Genomic DNA, 19563 nt, shown 5'->3' with positions numbered 1-19563 from the left:
CTCTCCATCTAAAGTGGGCGCACCCTCTGAACCGGGTCATGCACTAGACCACCACGGGGGGACGGGTCCATCTCAGTGGGATGTTTTATTTACCATCCCCTTTTATCCACGTAACCTTGGCATCACAAGAAGGTAAAAATTACAAAGCCACTGATGGATCAGGGTTTTACCTGAAAAAGACAATCATGTTTTTAATAGATAGCTGGGACAATCATTTAACTTTAATAGTTGAAATGCGCTGAGACTTTTCAGCTTATGCTTCATTTATGTTCATATCACCTATGAAAAGCATCTCATGGTGACCGTACGATGCCATTTAAAAAAAATAAATATATTTATTTATTTATTTTTGGCTGAGTTGGGTCTTTGTTGCTGCACGTGGGCTTTCTCTAGTTGCACCGAGCTGGGGCTACTCTTGGTTGTGGTGCGTGGGCTTCTCGTTGCGGTGGCTTCTCTTGTTGCGGAGCACGGGCTCTAGGCACGCGGGCTCAGTAGTTGTGGCATGCGGGCTCAGTAGTTGTGGCTCGCGGGCTCTGGACAGCAGGCTCAGTAGTTGTGGTGCACGGGCTTAGCTGCTACGCGGCATGTGGGATCTTCCCGGACCAGAGCTTGAACCCGTGTCCCCTGCATTGGCAGGCGGACTCTCAACCACTGCGCCACCCGGGAATGCATGATGACATTCTAACTCTCACTGACTCCTCTCTGTCTGCAGACATTTCTTGGGGGCCATGTGGATGACTAGGGCCTAGTGATAAAAGATGAAAATGGCCCTGCCCTGAGGTAGCTTTTAGTTTAGTTGGAAAGACATATGGATGCCTAATAACCATAAATTGGTGACAGAGATGAGTTTTGTTGTTACAGTAGCCTGTGGTAGGTAGTGGGCCTGGGGAAGGGTTTCTGGCCTAGAGGCACTGTCCAATAAATGCAGAAAGGATGAAATTAAGCTCTTCAGTTTAAGTAGTGCTTTTGGGGTTGTGGGTTCTTCATTCCAGGAATGAATGCACAGAGATTAAAAGGTCTCGGGCCCTTTTATACTGAAAATAAGTATAAAATAGCTTAAAACAAGATAGGCCTCCAATAGATTAATTCTGGAGGGCTGATTGAATACAGCCTGCACCCCCAAATTATCAAAACTGAAGTACTAAATGGTACACACACACACACACACACACACACACACACACACACATATTACAACATTTACATGTTTTTGAAAAAAAAATTGAGGTTGGTAGCCACTTTTTACCAAGAGCTGATTTTAACTGCAGCTAATAAATGTGTACATTGAAACTATAATAACAAGTACATATCTTAAAGAAACAACTAAGGGCACATTTCAAAATCAAACTTGACAAAGTGTAACTATTCCTACCCTAATCACAATTATCTTCAGAAGAGTTCTGTATATGTGTTGATGCATTTATACTGTGTTCCTTTATATGATTAACCCCAAATAATAATTTCATGCTTTTTTTTTTATGGAGAGAAAATGTGTTCCAGGTGCCCTTACAAACTCAGAATGTATGTCATATTTACATCACATATCAACACAGAAATAGGAACCAGGCACACATTTGCATATTTACATAGGTAAGTATATATAAAGCAGATAGAACATGAGCAATTCACAGACATTCCTGCAGAAAATATGCTTATAACTCCGAGTTACTCTATAATCATATTGTATTATTCATTTCCTTCACTCACAGCACAGAGGGCATCTCTCCAAAGTTGTAGAGCACTCGTAAAAAAGGCAGGAGGGGACACCACAGCCATTTGACAACCTGCTTCCTGCCTGGCTCCTTGGAGCCCAAAGTCCAACACAGCAGAGGGCCCCATCCCCGCACGTACCTGGCTGAAACTCTGGCCTGCACCTCGGGCTTGTGCGCTGCGGGCAGGGAGCTGCGACGGGGCTGTCTCACCCAGGGCCAAGGTCTGGTTGCTATGGTAGCTGGCTGGATACTGGAAGGACCCTTCAGGTTTGGAATTGAGCTGGAGTGCACTCTGGGAGAGCAGGCTGGGCCCTGCATTGAAAGTCATTTAGAGCAGTAAGTGACAGCTTCAGTGAAGCAGAAATGACATGTATTATTTATTGAAGAGTAGCCTAGAATTATAACACGCACATGATTCCAGCCATCTATGCTTTGAATTCTGAGAACTAAAATGACCGTATAATTCGACTCCAGGTCTTAAGTGGGATTTTTTTTTTCTTTTGGTGGTTTAAAAGTTCTCCAAAGAGTAGATTTTTTTTCAAATGATCTCATCCTGACCTACAAAAAGACATTTCTAACAAGACAAATTAGTTAATCAAGCAGTTGTTTTTATACCAGACAATATCGGAAACATTTGAAATAACTGAAAGGTCTACCTTTTGATACGTGTTAATTGCATTAATATAATTATGTCTCCTACTTAATTATCAGGATGCTAAAACACTCAAAACCTTCCAATCAGTAACACATTCTATTGTATAAATAGTGATGTAATATCTTAATGCCTGAAGGGTAGACAGTATGTAAAATATTAATGGCTCCCATACAATGTAGGATTCACCCTGATCTCACATGATCTCTGATGGCTGGTTATCTTTGCCATCACAGCAACGCACAGTAGGAGAACAAAGAGGAGATACAGTGTTTAAATCGGTGCTGCTAACATGGCTGGTACTACAAGTGATGGAGAAAGGAGTTCCTGGCCTCATTATTTGATCATACTTTGTATGAGAAAATGTGGTTTATTTTCTTACTTTCTTTTTAGACGGGATCTTTGCCACAGTTTGCCCATTTCCTTTGTAAGCAAATTTTCTTTAATCAAATTTCATACTCACTTTGGGAATGAAAAGAAGTATAGAAGAGTGTAAGTATACTACTATTTTTTACTGTGTGTGTTTGAGAGGGGACTGGGGTAAGTAGAGTGAGTTGGGTGGGGGAGGGAGGACGTGACATCACAAGTTTTCTCATGTTATCTTAACCATCATACAAAGTCATTTCTTTTTTGAAGGAGGGTAATTATATACACATGGATTATGGTATAATCATTATCCCATCCTTAACCTGCCTCTTTGGCTGTTTTTTAGACAATAGTATAATTTCTAATAAGTATAAACAAACTTCAAGTTCCTTACTTCTTTCTTTCTAAGGACAGAACATGTTTTTTTTATTTCAAATGAGACTTCAGATTTGACATGACATGGGCCATTTTTTTTGCGGGAAAATAACATGTCTTCTCTTAATAAGCATAGGTTCACATAATCTTTGCCTTCAAGACCTTACCCTTCCCTCTAATTCCCTGATGGAACATCTAAAAAATGCAAAAATAGTTTTTCATCATGAGATATTGGATAACAAGTCAATTAGCTAAAATAGGTAAGACTTGGTATTTCGGAATCTATACAGTTTCTGGAAAAAAAGTCAAGCAAGGAAATAAAACCATTTCCATCCAGTCCCAATTTCATCATGAAGGGCATAACAAAAGTACAGTTGTAATCCTTTTCTTGCAATTTAGAAAACAGAGTCCCAAGAAAATAGTACATACCAGATGGTGAAGTTTGCGATAGCTTGCAAAAAATCATTTAATCCATACTAATGGTATAATAGGGCTAATCACCAGAATATAACGCATCTACGGGGAGTGCATTCAGAGTTTCATTCTGGATGCCAAGAACATAGTTTCCCCACTGCTGCTGTTGAAGCTGTCAGGCATGGAGACGGAGTCAAGGGGTGGTCTCTGATGCCCAGGCCATGGGCAGGCTGAGATGTGGGAGAGCCTCTGGAAGGGAAGAAGGACCAATGATGGGGCAGAGGCAGATGGGAACTGACTGCAAAATGGAGGAGAATGAGGTAGGTACTGGGACGACAGTGATGAACTGTAGCCAAGGGCTTTCCCTTGTCCCTATCCTCCTGGAGGTCACTGCTCAATGGAGGGGAGTGAGTCACGGCAGAATAAGAGGGGGCCTTTAAGGTTAGTGGTCAGCATTCTACCTACCAATGGGCAGTTTCCCTCTGAGACTTCTTTGGCTATTTCTTTCAGGACAGTCCACCCTGACACAATGGCTTGCACTGGCCATGTCCCCTCCTCCACGATAATGCATCTCCAGGGCAATGAAAGTTGAAACAGATACAATAGTGCAAAGACTTTTGGAGATGTCAATAAAATGGAAAAAAATCTTTACTGTCATATAAATAATTTAACAATCTATAAAGCAAAAACATTGCATGTCCTGGTTATTTGCTTTTTTAAAGAGATGATGTGACTTTGCTCTGATGAACTTGCATATGTAGCTAGCAAGTCAAACAAAGTTGTCAATTCTGAATAGATTCATAAAATAGTCTCTAGAAACCTACAAATGCTCTCCAGGCAGGATCTAACTGTGGCACTTGAGAGTCCCGTTTTTGTTTTTTGTTTTTTTAACATCTTTATTGGAGTATAATTGCTTTACAATGGTGTGTTAGTTTCTGATTTGTAACAAAGTGAATCAGCTATACATATACATATATCCCCATATCCCCTCCCTCTTGCCTCTCCCTCCCACCCTCCCTATCCCACCCCTCTAGGTGGACACAAAGCACTGAGCTGATCTCCCTGTGCCATGCGGCTGCTTCCCACTAGCTCTCTATTTTACATTTGGTAGTGTATATATGTCCATGCCACTCTCACTTCATCCCAGCTTACTCTTCCCCCTCCCCGTGTCTTCAACTCCATTCTCTATGTCTGTGTCTTTATTCCTATCCTGCCCCTAGGTTTTTCAGAACCATTTTTTTTTAGATTCCATATATATGTGTTAGCATACGGTATTTGTTTTTCTCTTTCTGACTTACTTCACTCTGTATGACAGTCTCTAGGTCCATCCACCTCACTACAAATAGACAGTCCCATTTTAAAGCAATTTCAATCAAAAATATGATTTATGTGCTCCTGAAATATGCATCATGAAATAATCAAATCTGTGCATCTTTTATAGAATCAGTCATGTATCTGATCAATACTCCATGAAAACAAACCACGATTCTCTGTCTCATTACTTGGTTCACACATGTCAAGCACGGAACCAAGATGTACTTTGACAAAGGTAATTGTGACAATAAGCAATATATCATAATATTACAACCCTGACATAGCACCTGGCAAGGACAAAACAGTCAGGACAACAGCCAAAACACCACATGCATTTTAGAATGATTTTCCCATTGCTTACTAGGTTTCAGATGAATGGCATTTATTCACTCCAATTTTAGAGAGGACAGATATACGAGAATATGAAAAAGGTTGAAATTACAGGACAATTCTTAATTAGTTTATAATAAAAGTAAAATTTACATGTAACTAACTCTTGATTAGCTTTATTAACATTACTGTGCATTGGGGTAGAAAATACAATTTTCCAGAGATTTCAAAAACATTTTTAGTTTGGGGCTTTAAATGATGATTTTTTTTATTTTCTCAAGAACTTAGGACTTTCCATCAAGTCTTGTTTGGACTAGAGGTAGAATTAGGCTGTATTCCTGAGGACATGAAGTATATCCACCACTGGGGGATGGGGACAATGTAAGAGGATTTCTTGGGATGCTCAGTGGGGACAGGAAGAGACTGGGTTTAAAATTCCAGCTAGGGAAATGGAATTTTGCCTTTAGTGTAATTAGTTGCTTCAGAGGAAACTTCAACTATGGGTAACAGTCGATCACCATGTCCTATTAGGTCACCAAAAGCAGAAGCCACCCTCTCGCATGTATGCTTCCAGGACATTGACCTAAGAGGTCACAGGTGACTTTTTTGACCTTTCTGGACCTTCTCCATTTTGGGACAGTCCTCAAAGCTAAGCCCAGGGGTCCTATTCAAAATATCTCAGCCCTGGGGGCTAGGAAGGAGAGGGGAAACTGTTTACTGATGAATTGATAAAAGTCAAAAGAGTATGTGCCCCTGATCTGCTCAAGACACACTATTTCAGGGACTTCCCTGGTGGTCCAGTGGTTAAAGACTCCACGCTTCAAAGGCAGGGGGCACTGGTTCGATCCCTGGTGGGGGAATTAAGATCCCATACTCTGCATGGTGCGGACAAAAAAAAAAAAAAAAAAAAGACACACTAGTTCCAAATGGACAGAGGGGAGAAATTCTGAAGGAACTACAGAGTTGAGGGACATGGGACCCACCATTGATCCTAGGAGAGCATCTTAGTGTTATACCAATATCTTAATATGTCTTCAAATATCAATATATGAATTGACTAAAGACCACCTAGCAACCCGTGAAAAAAAATGCCCTTGTATGTTTGTCATTATTCTGAGAAGTATAAACAGGAGTGTGGGGAGGTTAAGCGGTCGGCCAGTGTCGTACACTGTGTAAAATGAAGATGAGACCCTATTCTTGTCTCCCACCTTCAGCTCTGGGAGTTGTGGTTGGTTAACATCAAAGCATATTGAAGTCATATACACACATCAACATTTTAAGGTTGAAAAATTCTTTCATCAGTTTATTTGCGGGAGAGATCTTCATGCCTCAGATTGTGGTACTGCTTCCCCAAAAACCCTCTCCTTAGAGATTCCAGGTGTTGGCTGGAGGAAGTCTGCTGTCCTCCAGGAGTGGGGCAGAAGTCAACCTCAGCAGACGGAAAGGCTGAAGTGTTCATTTCTTGCATAAAACTTCAGACTCACTTATAGGTTGTATTAACATACACTAAAGCATATAGTCAGTTTCTCCTTAAATTAACTAGATAGTTTAGAGTTTTCCTGATTATGTGCACTCATTATCTTTACACGGATTTTAAAAAGACTTCATTTGGAATTGCTTATTCTTGTCTCCTTTAGCTAAATATTGGTCCCAGAAAACTGTAAACCTTAATTAAATTACATACCTTGCAATAACAAAGAAAAGGCCAGAGGTGTACAAAGTGGCATTCCCAAGTCATTATTTGGGTCACAATCATGCCAGTTGGAGCAGGTGTGTGTTGGAAAAAAATCCAGGACTGGAACTCAGCAGACCTGGTGGACTCTAGTCCATTTCCACGTTTATGAAAGCATAGATGATGATGAAGATGAGGATGAAGAAGAAGATGATGATGATGATGAAGAAGATGAGGATGGGGCTTCCCTGGTGGCACAGTGGTTGAGAGTCCGCCTGCCGATGCAGGGGACACAGGTTCGTGCCCCGGTCCAGGAGGATCCCACATGCCGTGGAGCGGCTGGGCCCGTGAGCCATGGCCGCTGAGCCTGTGCGTCCAGAGCCTGTGCTCCGCAACGGGAGAGGCCACAACAGTGAGAGGCCCGTGTACCGGGAAAAAAAAAAAAAAAAAAGAAGATGAGGATGAAGAATAAGAAGATGATGATGAAGAAGAAGATAAGGATGAAGAAGAAGAAGAAGAAGATGATGATGATGATGATGATGAAAATGATGATGAGGACATCAATACCAGCTCACCTTTCCTGAGTGCTAAGTTCCAGGAACTGTCCTGAGCAGTTTACATCTATTAACCCCTGGAATCTTAACAAGATCCCAATAAACGTGCCGTTATCCCCCTTTACGATGACAGAGCTGAAGGTCCCAATGACTGAGACCACACACACTGATGCCTGGTGCAGGCAAGGCATTCTGGCTTCAGAGTGTGTGTTCTTTCCATGCTTCATTATTTGTCCTCTAAAATTTTAATATCTACAAATTTGAGTACCTAATGAGATAATGGATGTGAAAGTGCTTGGAAAAATATAAACTGCTACACAAATGTCGGTTATTAGTATTATTATCTAATTATCTAATTACTGAGCCACATGATCTGGGAATAAAACGCTGATTGGAATTTGTCCTGAAAACCTTATTATAGTACTGTCCCATATATCAGTGTTTTCTTTCAACAGGCTGTGAGCTTTCATTCTGCAAAGGAGACATACAAGGCATAGATCATTAAAATGGCTTGAAATTAAAACCAAACCAAATAAAACCTAGTGTCAGAGCCAAGAGATGGGGAAGAGAAAGTTCTCTCTTAGCCTGAAATTCCTGTCTTTATCAACCTCAAAACGTTCTCAAACTTCAAGTGCTGTTTAAATGTTACCTCCTCCATGCAGCCTGCCCTGATGCCTGATTGCCCCGAGGAAATTAACCCTACCCCCATCATGCTACCTTAACACTCTGCATAGACCAGACTCTGAGAAATTTCAACAGAGATATGTGTACAGTATTATACAGAAGTAGAGTAATAGGATAAAAACAGGGAGTCTGAACATTCATGTGAAAGCAGCAGGACTCTGGGATTGGATACTTGGAGACACTAGAGGCCAGGGATTTCCTGGAGTGCAGAGAAAGGAAACCAGTAATAATGGAGGAAACATGAACTGCGGTAATGGCCATGGTAGGAAGGAAGAGAAAGTGCACATTTAAGAGGCATCCCTTTTAAAAAGCTCATCGGTATTTGGGGACTAAGTAGACAGGAAGGGAAGGACAGCTGAAATGACTGGCCACTCTTCAGCTGATCTCTAGCAGGATCTCGCTGACACTGCACTGGGCGCTGGGGAGATTCCCACAGTGCAGAGTAAGTCCTTTTAGAAAGCCGAGCAGACAAGACAGAACTCTCAGTGTCAGGTGCACACCTTCTGTTTCTACAAGTTTTAAGGTGATTTATTGGCAGTTGCTAATTCTGGTCTGCTTCGGTTGAACATCTGTCCCAGAACTCAGCAAATATTCACTAAAGGAGTGTGAAAAAAGCAAAAACTCCCCTCACATGTCATTCCAAGGGAAGGATTAGCAAGAGACATATGTTGGGGACCCCACTTTTTGGGGAAGGACAGGCTTAATCTTAAAATTACAGAGTTGTTGGAGATGGTGGGAGTTCACATAGTTAGAAAGGGAGTCTGGGCTTGGTTTTAATACTGGCTCTAACAGACCTGACTCTCTTTCTAGATCTTAAAAAATTTCCAAGATCAAAGTTTGGTTATATGTTAGTGAAATTTTAGGACAGAGATGTAATCTTCCAAGTCATCAGTGGTGGAAGCTGAAGCCACAAGAACAAGACAAGGTCTCTAAGTGGTAACTAAGATATCAATTTAATTCCGAGGGATTATTTTACCATCAAAAGAGTTATTGACAAGAAGGCACTGAAATAAACAGCTATGAGATCTAGGCAATGTCTCGCATAGGCGCTCAATGAATGTTTTGTTAGGTTGTTAATTCAGGATAATCAGGAATAATAAACACACAAGTTGAGACAGACAAATTCAGGACTGAATAACTGACAAAGGCAGCTTTGTTTAGATTTCCGTTTGTCAGGAAGTTTAGAAACATTCTTTACTTACTCTTAGGTTAAACTGACTCTTTCAAAATAATATAAAATCTCATCTTTACGTAGACCATGAAAAATAAAGCCAATAAGATTCACACACATCGATAACCGTCAGAGAATCTGCATTCATTTCCACCCTCTTGTTATCCAATCTTTGTGGAAGGCTAAGAATAACTTGAAGGTTAAGTATGATTTTATTTTAAATGAGAATACAATCTTAGAGCAGCAACACATAAAAAGAAAGGGGAAATCTTTTAGTGGAAAATGTTGAGTAAGAAGAAAGGAAATAGCTAGTGGAAATTATGTATACATACGTGTGTGTGTATATACACACACACAAAAGGGCTATTATAGATTCCAAAATCAATGAGAAAAATTGTCAATTATTTGTAAGGTGATTGAACTGATTTAAATCAAGCTTAAAGCACTTTAGTCATATCTAACTGCAAGTTAACTCTACACCGTACAAGTACTGACTTTTGCTTAAATTGCACTATTAATCAGTTTCATTCACAGCCGCAGTTTCTTCTTTATGGGCTTTGGATGAACTTGCCAATTTACAAACCCACTTGGAATAAGAGGTAGATCGTAGTGAAAAACTAGTTGTTTTCTCCTGATCTTCACTAGTAACTTGAAAAGATCACAGGAAGGAGTTTCACTAACCTAAAATCTACCATCCCTAAAATTAACTGGGGGCAAAAGCTCGAGCGGCCCACTTATGTAAGAAAGCTCAGGGCTGATGTGGTTGTTCTATAGGCAGACGTGTTCCTAAACTTGATTTCTAAGTCTCTTTCTTCAGAATATCAGTTTCATCTGGTCAGCTCCTTTCAATGTATAATGCTTTACTAAAAGTGAGAACTGTAATGGTCCCAAGAATACAGAAGTACTCATTTAGTTTTTAAACTGATTTAGATTCAATCAATGCTACTGGCCTAGCTAGTCCGCTCTTTTAAGTTTGACTACTGTATGTGAAATAACCAAAGATGGGTAAAGCTTTCACACTAAATACAGTAACTCAGTTTCTTTACATCTGTATACAATGGAGGGAAATGAGCAAAATGACATTTATCACAAAAAATAAACTTCAAATATAAAACTTTGGTTTAAAATGTACAGCTCAAGAATTTTACTGGGCATGGAATTTTTACATAATGTTATAATCATAGAATGGTATTTATTTATTTATTTATTTATTTTGCGTTATGCGGGCCTCTAACCGCTGCGGCCTCCCCTGCTGCGGAGCACAGGACCCGGACGCGCAGGCCCAGGGGCCGTGGCTCACGGGCCCAGCTGCTCCGCGGCATGTGGGATCCTCCCGGACCGGGTCACGAACCCGCGTCCCCTGCATCAGCAGGCAGACTCCCAGCCACCGCGCCACCAGGGAAGTCCCATAGAATGGTATTTTTATAGCTTGCTCTAGTCCCCAACTATTTCCTTGAACAGTTTTGTCTTTGGATTATTTACCATTTAAAAAAATTAATGTAGCACAAAATGAGGAAAAGCATTCCCTATATTTCTTTATAAATTAACAGTCTGAAGATAATAGATTTATATTCCTCACTCTCAATAACTGTGAAAAGAAATAGAAAACTAATACAAATCAGTTTAGGAGAAAACAAAATTTAAAAGCAAAATTCTGAAAACATTACAATGTATTTATGGAATTACACTAGCTTAAAGAACCAGTTTTTGGTTTGCTGCAAATCACAGACTTTTCCCTAGATGCCTGCATGGTTTGCTCACACATTTATTCAGGTCCCTGATCAAGTATCTTCTCACAAAGGATGACTTCCTGGCCCTTTGATCATTCTCTCAAAACTAGAGTAGTTTTGGGACTTCGCTGGCTGTCCAGTGGTTAAGATGACGCTTCCACTGCAGGGGGTACGGGTTCAATCCCTGGTCGGGGAATTAAGACCCCACATGCCCCAAAGAGCTTTTATTTACCATATGAGTGACATAGAATACTATTTACGATACTAAAGCTGGGAAGTGTTTAAAAGAGAAGGCTGCATCACACACTTTCCATGAGCCGTCAGCGCGATGATGCTATCAAGTGCCACGTAGCATCCGGGAAGCTTCACTGAACACTCATCATGTGTGACTCTCATTCTTTTTTTGTTGTTGTTTATTTTATTGAAGTATAGTTGATGTACAATGTTGTGTTAATTTCTGCTGTACAGCAAAGTGATTCGTTTATACATATATATACATTCTTTTTCATATTCTTTTCCATTATGGTTTATCACAGGATAATGAATACAGTTCCCTGTGCTCTACAGTAGGACCCTGTTGTTTATCCCTCCTATATATAATAGTTTGTATCTGCTAACCCCAAACTCCCACTCCATCCCTCTCCCACCACGCCCCGCCCTTGGTAACCACAAGTCTGTTCTCTCTGTGACTCTCATTCTCACTCTCGCTCTCATTGTGTGAATATGAGCATGGAAAGGCAACGAGCATCATGGGATTACTGTGAAAATGGGTGCCTTTGCAGCCCCCCTTGAAAAGTTCTCAAGGACCCCCAGGAATCCCAAGTGCACTCTGGGAAACACTGTCCTACTCTACCCCCCACTGGCTTTGCCATTGCTGGAGGCAACTACCTACCTGACTTTACAGTATTTAGAGTGCTTGATTTCAGCCTTTTTTGCCTAGAATGTAAATGCCACAAGGGCAGAGACTGTCTGTGCTACAGTTAATAAGTGCTTAATACAGACGTTTAAAACAAGAATGTAACACTTACCTGTGCCTATAGTGATACAATAAAAAGCCAGTATGTTAAGATTTGATTTTATCAATTGCTGTTGAAGTGACTTAGTGTTTGATCAGTGGCAGTCTTAATGTTTTAACTTCTGGGGGAATCCTATATGACATCTCCATAAGGTATTACCAGGAGACCCCTCCCTCCACTCTGCCCCGGGGAAAAGTCTGCTTAATCTGACTTTCTCACCAGAGCTTTCTGCCTCTTTACTTTTCCTCACTTCCACCAGCTTTCATCTGACCCTCATGTTTGTGTGTTGTGCACCTAGCGTGCCTTGACAATTTCAAAACCCAATTATATTTTCATTAAAAATTTTCCCATGGGCCTCCCTGGTGGCGCAGTGGTTGAGAGTCCGCCTGCCGATGCAGGGCACACGGGTTCGTGCCCCGGTCCGGGAAGATCCCACGTGCCGCAGAGCGGCTGGACCCGTGAGCCATGGCCGCTGAGCCTGCGCGTCCGGAGCCTGTGCTCCACAACGGGAGAGGCCACAGCAGTGAGAGGCCCGCGTACCGCAAAAAAAAAAAAAAAAAAAAAAAAAAAATTCCCCAGGCTCTAAACTCTGTGCTTGATTCCAGGAGACCTGGATTACACAGATGAGAATGATGTTTTTAGTGAGAAATTTGCATTGTTTTCTCTTGCTTAGGGAATGTATAAGGAGCACTTGGTATTTTACGTCTTTGCACATCAGTGGTGGAAGCTGAAGCCACAAGAACAAGACAAGGTCTTAATTCCGAGGTCTGCCTCTGAGCTGGTGACCTCTTTGGAGAAGGTATAGCATGCTTCTTAAATGTCTACGTGAAAGAAGGAAATTTAAGAGAAAGAAGTGAACATTAGCTGAAAAACAGGTGGAGAGAAAATCTGGAGGGAAAGATAATGATAGCTCCCTGGAGGATATCACTACAGCCTGTGTGCTACCTGGGTGATTTCCCTCACCTTTTGCTCACACCTTCCACTGCTAACTTCCCATTGGCTCTATAACGCCAAAGGTAGTGGAGGAGGTGGGTGTGAGAGAATTTGGAAAGGAAACAAAAGGACACATGTAGCATCAGACGACTTCAGGCTTGAACCATGACAAACTTCTGCAGAGGAGACTCTCGTGTTTGTATTTCAAAAATTTGGACCAAAGGGCATATGATGAAGTATTTTCACAAGAAATGAACAATTCAAGGATGTACTCAACTAACTTGAATACGTGCATGTCCAGGAAAGGACTTGGGGTCTCCAGAGCCCAGGTGACAGTCGTTAACCACTGGTGGAGTGAGGGGAACAGTAGGACTTGAATCCAGGTCTTATGGTTCCAAGGGCAGGATGGGCTACCTTGAACCCCTACCCAGAGGCTCTCCACCCCATCGGGTCTAACTGAGGACCTGGTTTCCACCATAACAGGTTATCAATATTGTGAGCCACATTATGTATATATTTATTATTTTGATTATTCTAATTACTATAAAAATCTTATACTCTTAAACCACTTCTGAATCCTTTGTTGCCATGCTTGCCAGGAGTTCTGAAAATATTCACTTCACAAGGATGTCTCTTACCTTTGTTATTATTACATAAGAATATATGGGATAACATTTTATAGCATTTTAATAACCTGATCTCTCAACAATTTTCTCACCACATAGAATTAAGTATATTCACAGTAATTAAATGAAAATGACAGACTGTAAATCAAGAGTAAGTAATACATTCCCTTCTGTCAAACTACATATGATTATTCTATTTGGATTTTACCTGCTAAGAATGGTAACTTACATGATTGATTCTTGATTTCTTGAATATATTCTGATTTGAGAACTCAATAAGATAACACTGCTTTCTTTGCCATAATACTCAGAATATCTTAATTTCCTAAGATTTCCTTCCTATTAAATGTTGGGATTTTCTAGGATATGGTGGAATTTCAATTTGTCCAGCTGCTATAGAAAAATACTTGCTATTTCAAAATATAATAATTAAACAAATTAACAATCTCTATAAACATATAGGCCCTTTTCCCCCAAGTTGTCCATTCTCTTTCTGATTTCGACTGACAAATACTTTCATTAACTTTTGGCTGAGATATAATGACCCTTATTTCTGAGTTTGTATCTCCAAGGATGCATGGATTAAATATGGTACTTGGTCCATGGCAGTTTAGGTCAAGCTGTATATTGTATGAGAAGCTAATGGCCCTGAGCTTCTGTCAATAACTTTTTTTTTTTTTCCCAGTAAAGCAGCAGCAATTCTGGTGACTCCATGACACGTATTTATTAGAACTGAAATTACACAGCCGGCAGTCACAAAATAGTGGTGGGTGGCAGAGGCTGTACACATGATTTACATACTGTTTACGATGGCACTTTGTAAAAAATGCGAAGTGTTGGAAAACACTGATAACTGTAGGACGCTACAGTCTGTATACTAGAGCAGTTATTGCTTGCCTTAGGGTCAAGAAGATGGGTTTACTAAGATTCAAATTTTACTTTAATCAGATCTTGGAAAGAAAGATAACAAAAGCTTTTAAACAACAAATTCCGTACTATGTGCTTAGGGGCTGAGACTGGTTGCCATTGTAGTAATGTTTCAAGCTGGTTTTAGACTGTATTTCGTGTTGTTTGAGTCTCTTTCGGGTTAGGACTAAGACACTGGCTCTCAAGGGCAGCGTGCCAGGTCCAATTTAGCATCAGCTATTTCATGTCTGTTCTAGCTAATGAGTCCATTGATTGAATCATCACACAAACAAGGGACGAGCAGAATCTCATAGGCTTGTGCTAATTATATGAAACGTGTCAAAGAGCCATTACATATTATATGAGTTATGTTTATATAAATATAAACACGTATATTGTTCTAGTATTGAGTAGAAGGTTGTGCTGATTATTCTCTTTGTTCCCCATATTCATTCTCCACCCTTCTCCCCACAGAGACTGTATCACAAGGGTCACTTGGCACTTGGTTTATGATTGGACTTGGCCAGCGAGAGGCACGAGAAGGGCATCAGAGGTTAGAGGAGAGAGAGGCCAGGATATTTATTTCTCTGCTCCCGCCAGCCTTGCCTCTTGACTCTACTGGCACTAGTCCCTCGATTTTCCCTTCGGGACTAAGGGTAGCAAGGGTTTCCATCGGTTGCTACCCCCTGAGTACTTCTGCAGGCATTGACTGCTCCCTGAATCTTGCTCAGTTCTTTGTAAATCGTCCCCTAATTAAATTCTCTTCAGTTAAACTTTTTTTGAGTAGACTCTATTTCCCATCTGGACCCTGATGCAAATACAAACAGCAATTAGGATTTTTTGTGTGTGTGTGCAGTACGGTACGCAGGCCTCTCACTGTTGTGGCCTCTCCCGTTGTGAAGCACAGGCTCCGGACGCGCAGGCTCAGCGACCATGGCTCACGGGCCTAGCCACTCCGCGGCATGTGGGATATTCCCAGACCGGGGCACGAACCCACATCCCCTTTATCGGCAGGCGGTCTCTCAACCACTGCGCCACCAGGGAAGCCCAGGATTTTTAATTTATGATAGTCTCAGTACTTAAAATTAGCAATAATTGATCCCCCAAATGATAGCTGTCTACTCAATATTTTTAAATTAACTTCCTAAACTTTATTCAATTCATTCAGTCTCAAACTGACTCTGAAAATGTTAAGAACAAACATTTCATAAGCACATAAATATTCCACATTTCACTGTGGTTCAGATCTTTTGGTATAAAATTTTCAAGTGGCATTTTCATCACCTGCGTTTTTTGTCTGTTTGTTCGTTTTTTAATTTTGCTTTGTTTTTTTTCCTATCTTCAAACAAGGAAGCAGGGCCTTCCAAAAAGAATAATTAACTAAAATCCTAGGAGTCTTCAAAAAGATAATTCACTACCTAATATCATAAACTAAGTAAAATTTCTGAAAACCAACTAATTCAGCAGTTAGCAAATACATTTCAAAAAAATCTTACTGGAGTATTTATATTTCCCATAATAAAGATACATCTTTTGTAGATAGTGTTTGAAAACATTCTGCAGAAATACAAAAGTGAACACTAAAAGTTCTTTCTACTTCTCTTGGGTGTAGCAGAGTGTCTCAATTCAGAAATTCAGGATTATTAATTGACTTAAAGTTTTTTTTTAAGTTCATATACTTATCCTTTCTATTATTTTATTTATTTATCTCTTTTAGTATTCATTTATTTATTTCTTCTACTCTTTTTTATATTACTTTATCTCTGAATTGCATCTAGTATTTCCATCTTCCTAGCTTCTTTTGGTTTATTTAACTCTTTTTAAGGTGTCCCAGTAATGAATACACATCTCTTTACTTTGTCTTTTATTTTTAATAATAAAATTCTGATTTCCTCTGAGTGCAGTTTTTTTACCATACACTTATGTTTTCATTATAAAATGTTGCTATTCTATTTGCTTTGTAAATAGCATGTAATTTTCTTTTTGCTTCCGTTTTGATTCACAGTAGCCAAAAGTATGTCTCTTAATTTTAATGTGATCATATGTTTGCTTAGCATTTTATTATTTACTTTTAATTTTACTGAATTATCATCAAAGAACGTGGCCTTCCTATGCTTTTTAATTTTTAGGATTGTCTTTACAGTCCATCAGCTGATCAATTTTTATAAATTTTCCTTGGACATATATAACAAGTGTTTATTATTCTTCAAAAAATGTTTTTAATTTATTTAATGCATTGATTTGTTAATTATTTATTCCAACTTTCTGTGGCTTTTTCTTTTAGGATTCAGTCTGATTCTGAATACTAAAAGAAAAAGTGTTCACAATATTTTTCATCACCTTCTTACATTTTTAATAATTTTTAATATTCAGGTGCTATTTTGTTTGGCACATACATATTCACCAGATTTTACCACATAATTATAAGTTAAGATATTTCTACTGGATAATTCCTTTTTGACCCTGCTTAGTGCTTCTGCATTAAAGTCCACGTCACCTCACATTATTCTTCCCAATCCCACTCCTTGTGTTCATTGTATTTGCTGTCACTACTTTGTCTATTCCTTTAATTTCAATATTTATTTCATTAATATAAGTGTGTATATTAAACATAACATCACTATTTTATTTTCATTTACTGCAAATTTGAATTTTCATTCTTTTCAGAGAATTTAGTGCTTACATATAATGTTAGATTGATATACTTGATTTATCACTTCTATTTTAATTTGCTTCTTAATTTACTCTTTTCTTCCTTCTTTTTTCTGTACTTTCTATGAATAAAAGGTTATCTCCCTCCTAAAATCATAATAAAATATATTTCTCTATTATTCTATAAAAAATAAGATAGCCAATATCATCCTCCTGAGACACATTATTTTATCTCTGCTTTCCTTACTCTATAATAAAATGAGTACATGTGCCTCAAATATTAATTAAATATAGTTCTAACTACAACTACCCCTACAAAAGAAATATATTTATAGACGTTGAGAAAAAAGAGGTAGCAATCTTACATTTTAAAATATAAAACACAGAGAACAAGTATAATACAAATCATGCATCTTACTTTAGGAGTTTTATTAAGGGGATGCATATGGTTAAAATAAATCTGGATATTCATGATGATGTTACCCTAAGAGTCGTGGTATTATAAAGATCATAGAGAAATGAACTAATATATAAATTAAATGGTTTTGAGATCACTATGCTATCTTACTCTTATATCTTTCTTTTATATAGCAAACCTTGATGGGTATTCAAGGAAATTTTATTTTTTTTAATTAAGGAATGAAATGCTCCACTGATTTCTCATGTAGAAATTATCAGGGTAAGGTACATTTTATGATTTAATTTTTAGCTTTTTGTGGGATTTTATTAAAATAGGTCAAGAGAATTTTATAATTTATTAAAATGAGGCTCATTTCAATTCATAGAACTTTAATTTCAAAGCCTCAGCTACTCTGGTTGAAAAATACATAACTAAGTAAAAGAAAGAAATCTTTAAATATTCTATTGAGATTAATATAGCTATGCAAAATAGCTAAACATAGAAATAGAAGGAGTTATTGCATAGTACTATAGCATGGTGCTAAATAGTACTGCATATGTTACATCATTTTTTTTCTATTTTGTTATATAAATTGCTCTACCGTTTAAGATCTCTACCAACAATAATCTGTATGAGTAAAGCATTGATAGTTAACTTTAAAGCAGACACTGTGTTGATTAAACAACTAAATGATGAGTTTGTACAATGTGCTACTCTAGATGCCAAAAAGGATATCAGAGAATTGGTGAGGATCACCAATATGTCAATAATTGGTGAGAAATCTAGATGATAATTACTGACTTAAGAGAGTTTCTAATCAAATGTGAATTAGTGTGGGGTAATGTTGGAAGGAAGTAGGTGAGAGAGGAGTGAAATGGATAAAACAAGTATAAACACATCTTGAAGTCCTATTAGATATGACTCATGATATAAATTATAATAATATTATAATATTAATGACATAATGCTCTTATATTTTAATTGTCTTCAAGCTTAACTGTCATTTGACTTACTTTCACTTGTTGAATAGTCTTGTGGGTCAAGTATTCCTGATTCCTGCAGTGATCTAATACAGGAGTCCACCAATTCAAGACCTGTTGTGAGCTCATCTTCGATATCTTTTTGACCATCTGAAATATAATATTTTAAAGACATGAACAAATACATGGTAATGTCAATATTAAAGCTTAAGACTATCATTTAATAATCAAAAATATCCTAACCAAAGATATTATCTTTTTGAAATGCTCATTAGATATCACATTGCAACCCTTGGTCAACCACCATTAAAAACCAAGGCCAGCCAAGTCCATGTATCCATGAAGAACATAAAGTTCCTAGGGAATTGGGAGAACTTAACTCCCACGAAATCTTGAGCTATCAGAACAGCTTCATCTAATTTTAGTGTCATGTGTTGTCATATTCATTTTCATAAGTCTCTTCCTAAAGTTCACAAGAAAATTAATCAACAGAGATATATGCAGCAGTTAAGTATAAATGCTCATCAAGAAGCTGTACTTTCAATCTAAATGTCCATCAACAGAAGAATGGATAAAGAAGATGTGCTGCATATATATATACAATGGAATATTACTCAGCCATAAAGAAGAGTGAAATAATGCCATTTGCAGCAACATGGATGGACCTAGAGATGATCATACTAAGTGAAGTAAGTCAAAGAGAGAAAGGCAAAGACCATATGATATCACTTGTGTGTGAAACCTAAAATATGATACAAATGAATTTATTTGCAAATTAGAAAACAGACTCACAGACATAGAAAACAAACTTATGGTTACCAAAGGGGAAACGGGGTAGGGGATGGATAAATTAGGAGTTTGGGATTAGCAGATACAAACTACTTTATGTAAAATAGATAAACAACAAGGACCTACTGTATAGCACAGGGAAATATATCGAATATCTTGTAATAAACCATAATGGAAAGGAATATGAAAAAGAATATATATATATATATATATATATATATATATATATATATATATATATATATGAATCACTTTCCTGTACACCAGGAACTAACACAAAACTGTAA

At 38.4% G+C, this 19563-nt stretch overlaps 1 protein-coding gene across 3 annotated transcripts in view; it reads right to left on the bottom strand.

Annotated features, from left to right (window-relative positions):
* Positions 1-19563, bottom strand: part of CTNND2 (catenin delta 2) — a 937337-nt gene that overhangs the window by 419456 nt on the left and 498318 nt on the right. For all 3 annotated transcript variants that reach the window (XM_060009660.2, XM_060009661.2, XM_060009662.1), the window contains 2 exons: positions 18521-18637; positions 1852-2024 (listed from right to left, as the gene is read on the bottom strand). In XM_060009660.2, coding sequence (XP_059865643.1) covers positions 1852-2024; positions 18521-18637 — 290 coding nt within the window. The remainder of the gene's footprint in view (positions 1-1851; positions 2025-18520; positions 18638-19563) is intronic.

The sequence above is a fragment of the Delphinus delphis genome, chromosome 3 (assembly GCF_949987515.2).
Source record: "Delphinus delphis chromosome 3, mDelDel1.2, whole genome shotgun sequence".
Lineage (NCBI taxonomy): Eukaryota > Metazoa > Chordata > Mammalia > Artiodactyla > Delphinidae > Delphinus > Delphinus delphis.
This window is presented reverse-complemented; position numbering and strand designations above follow the sequence as displayed.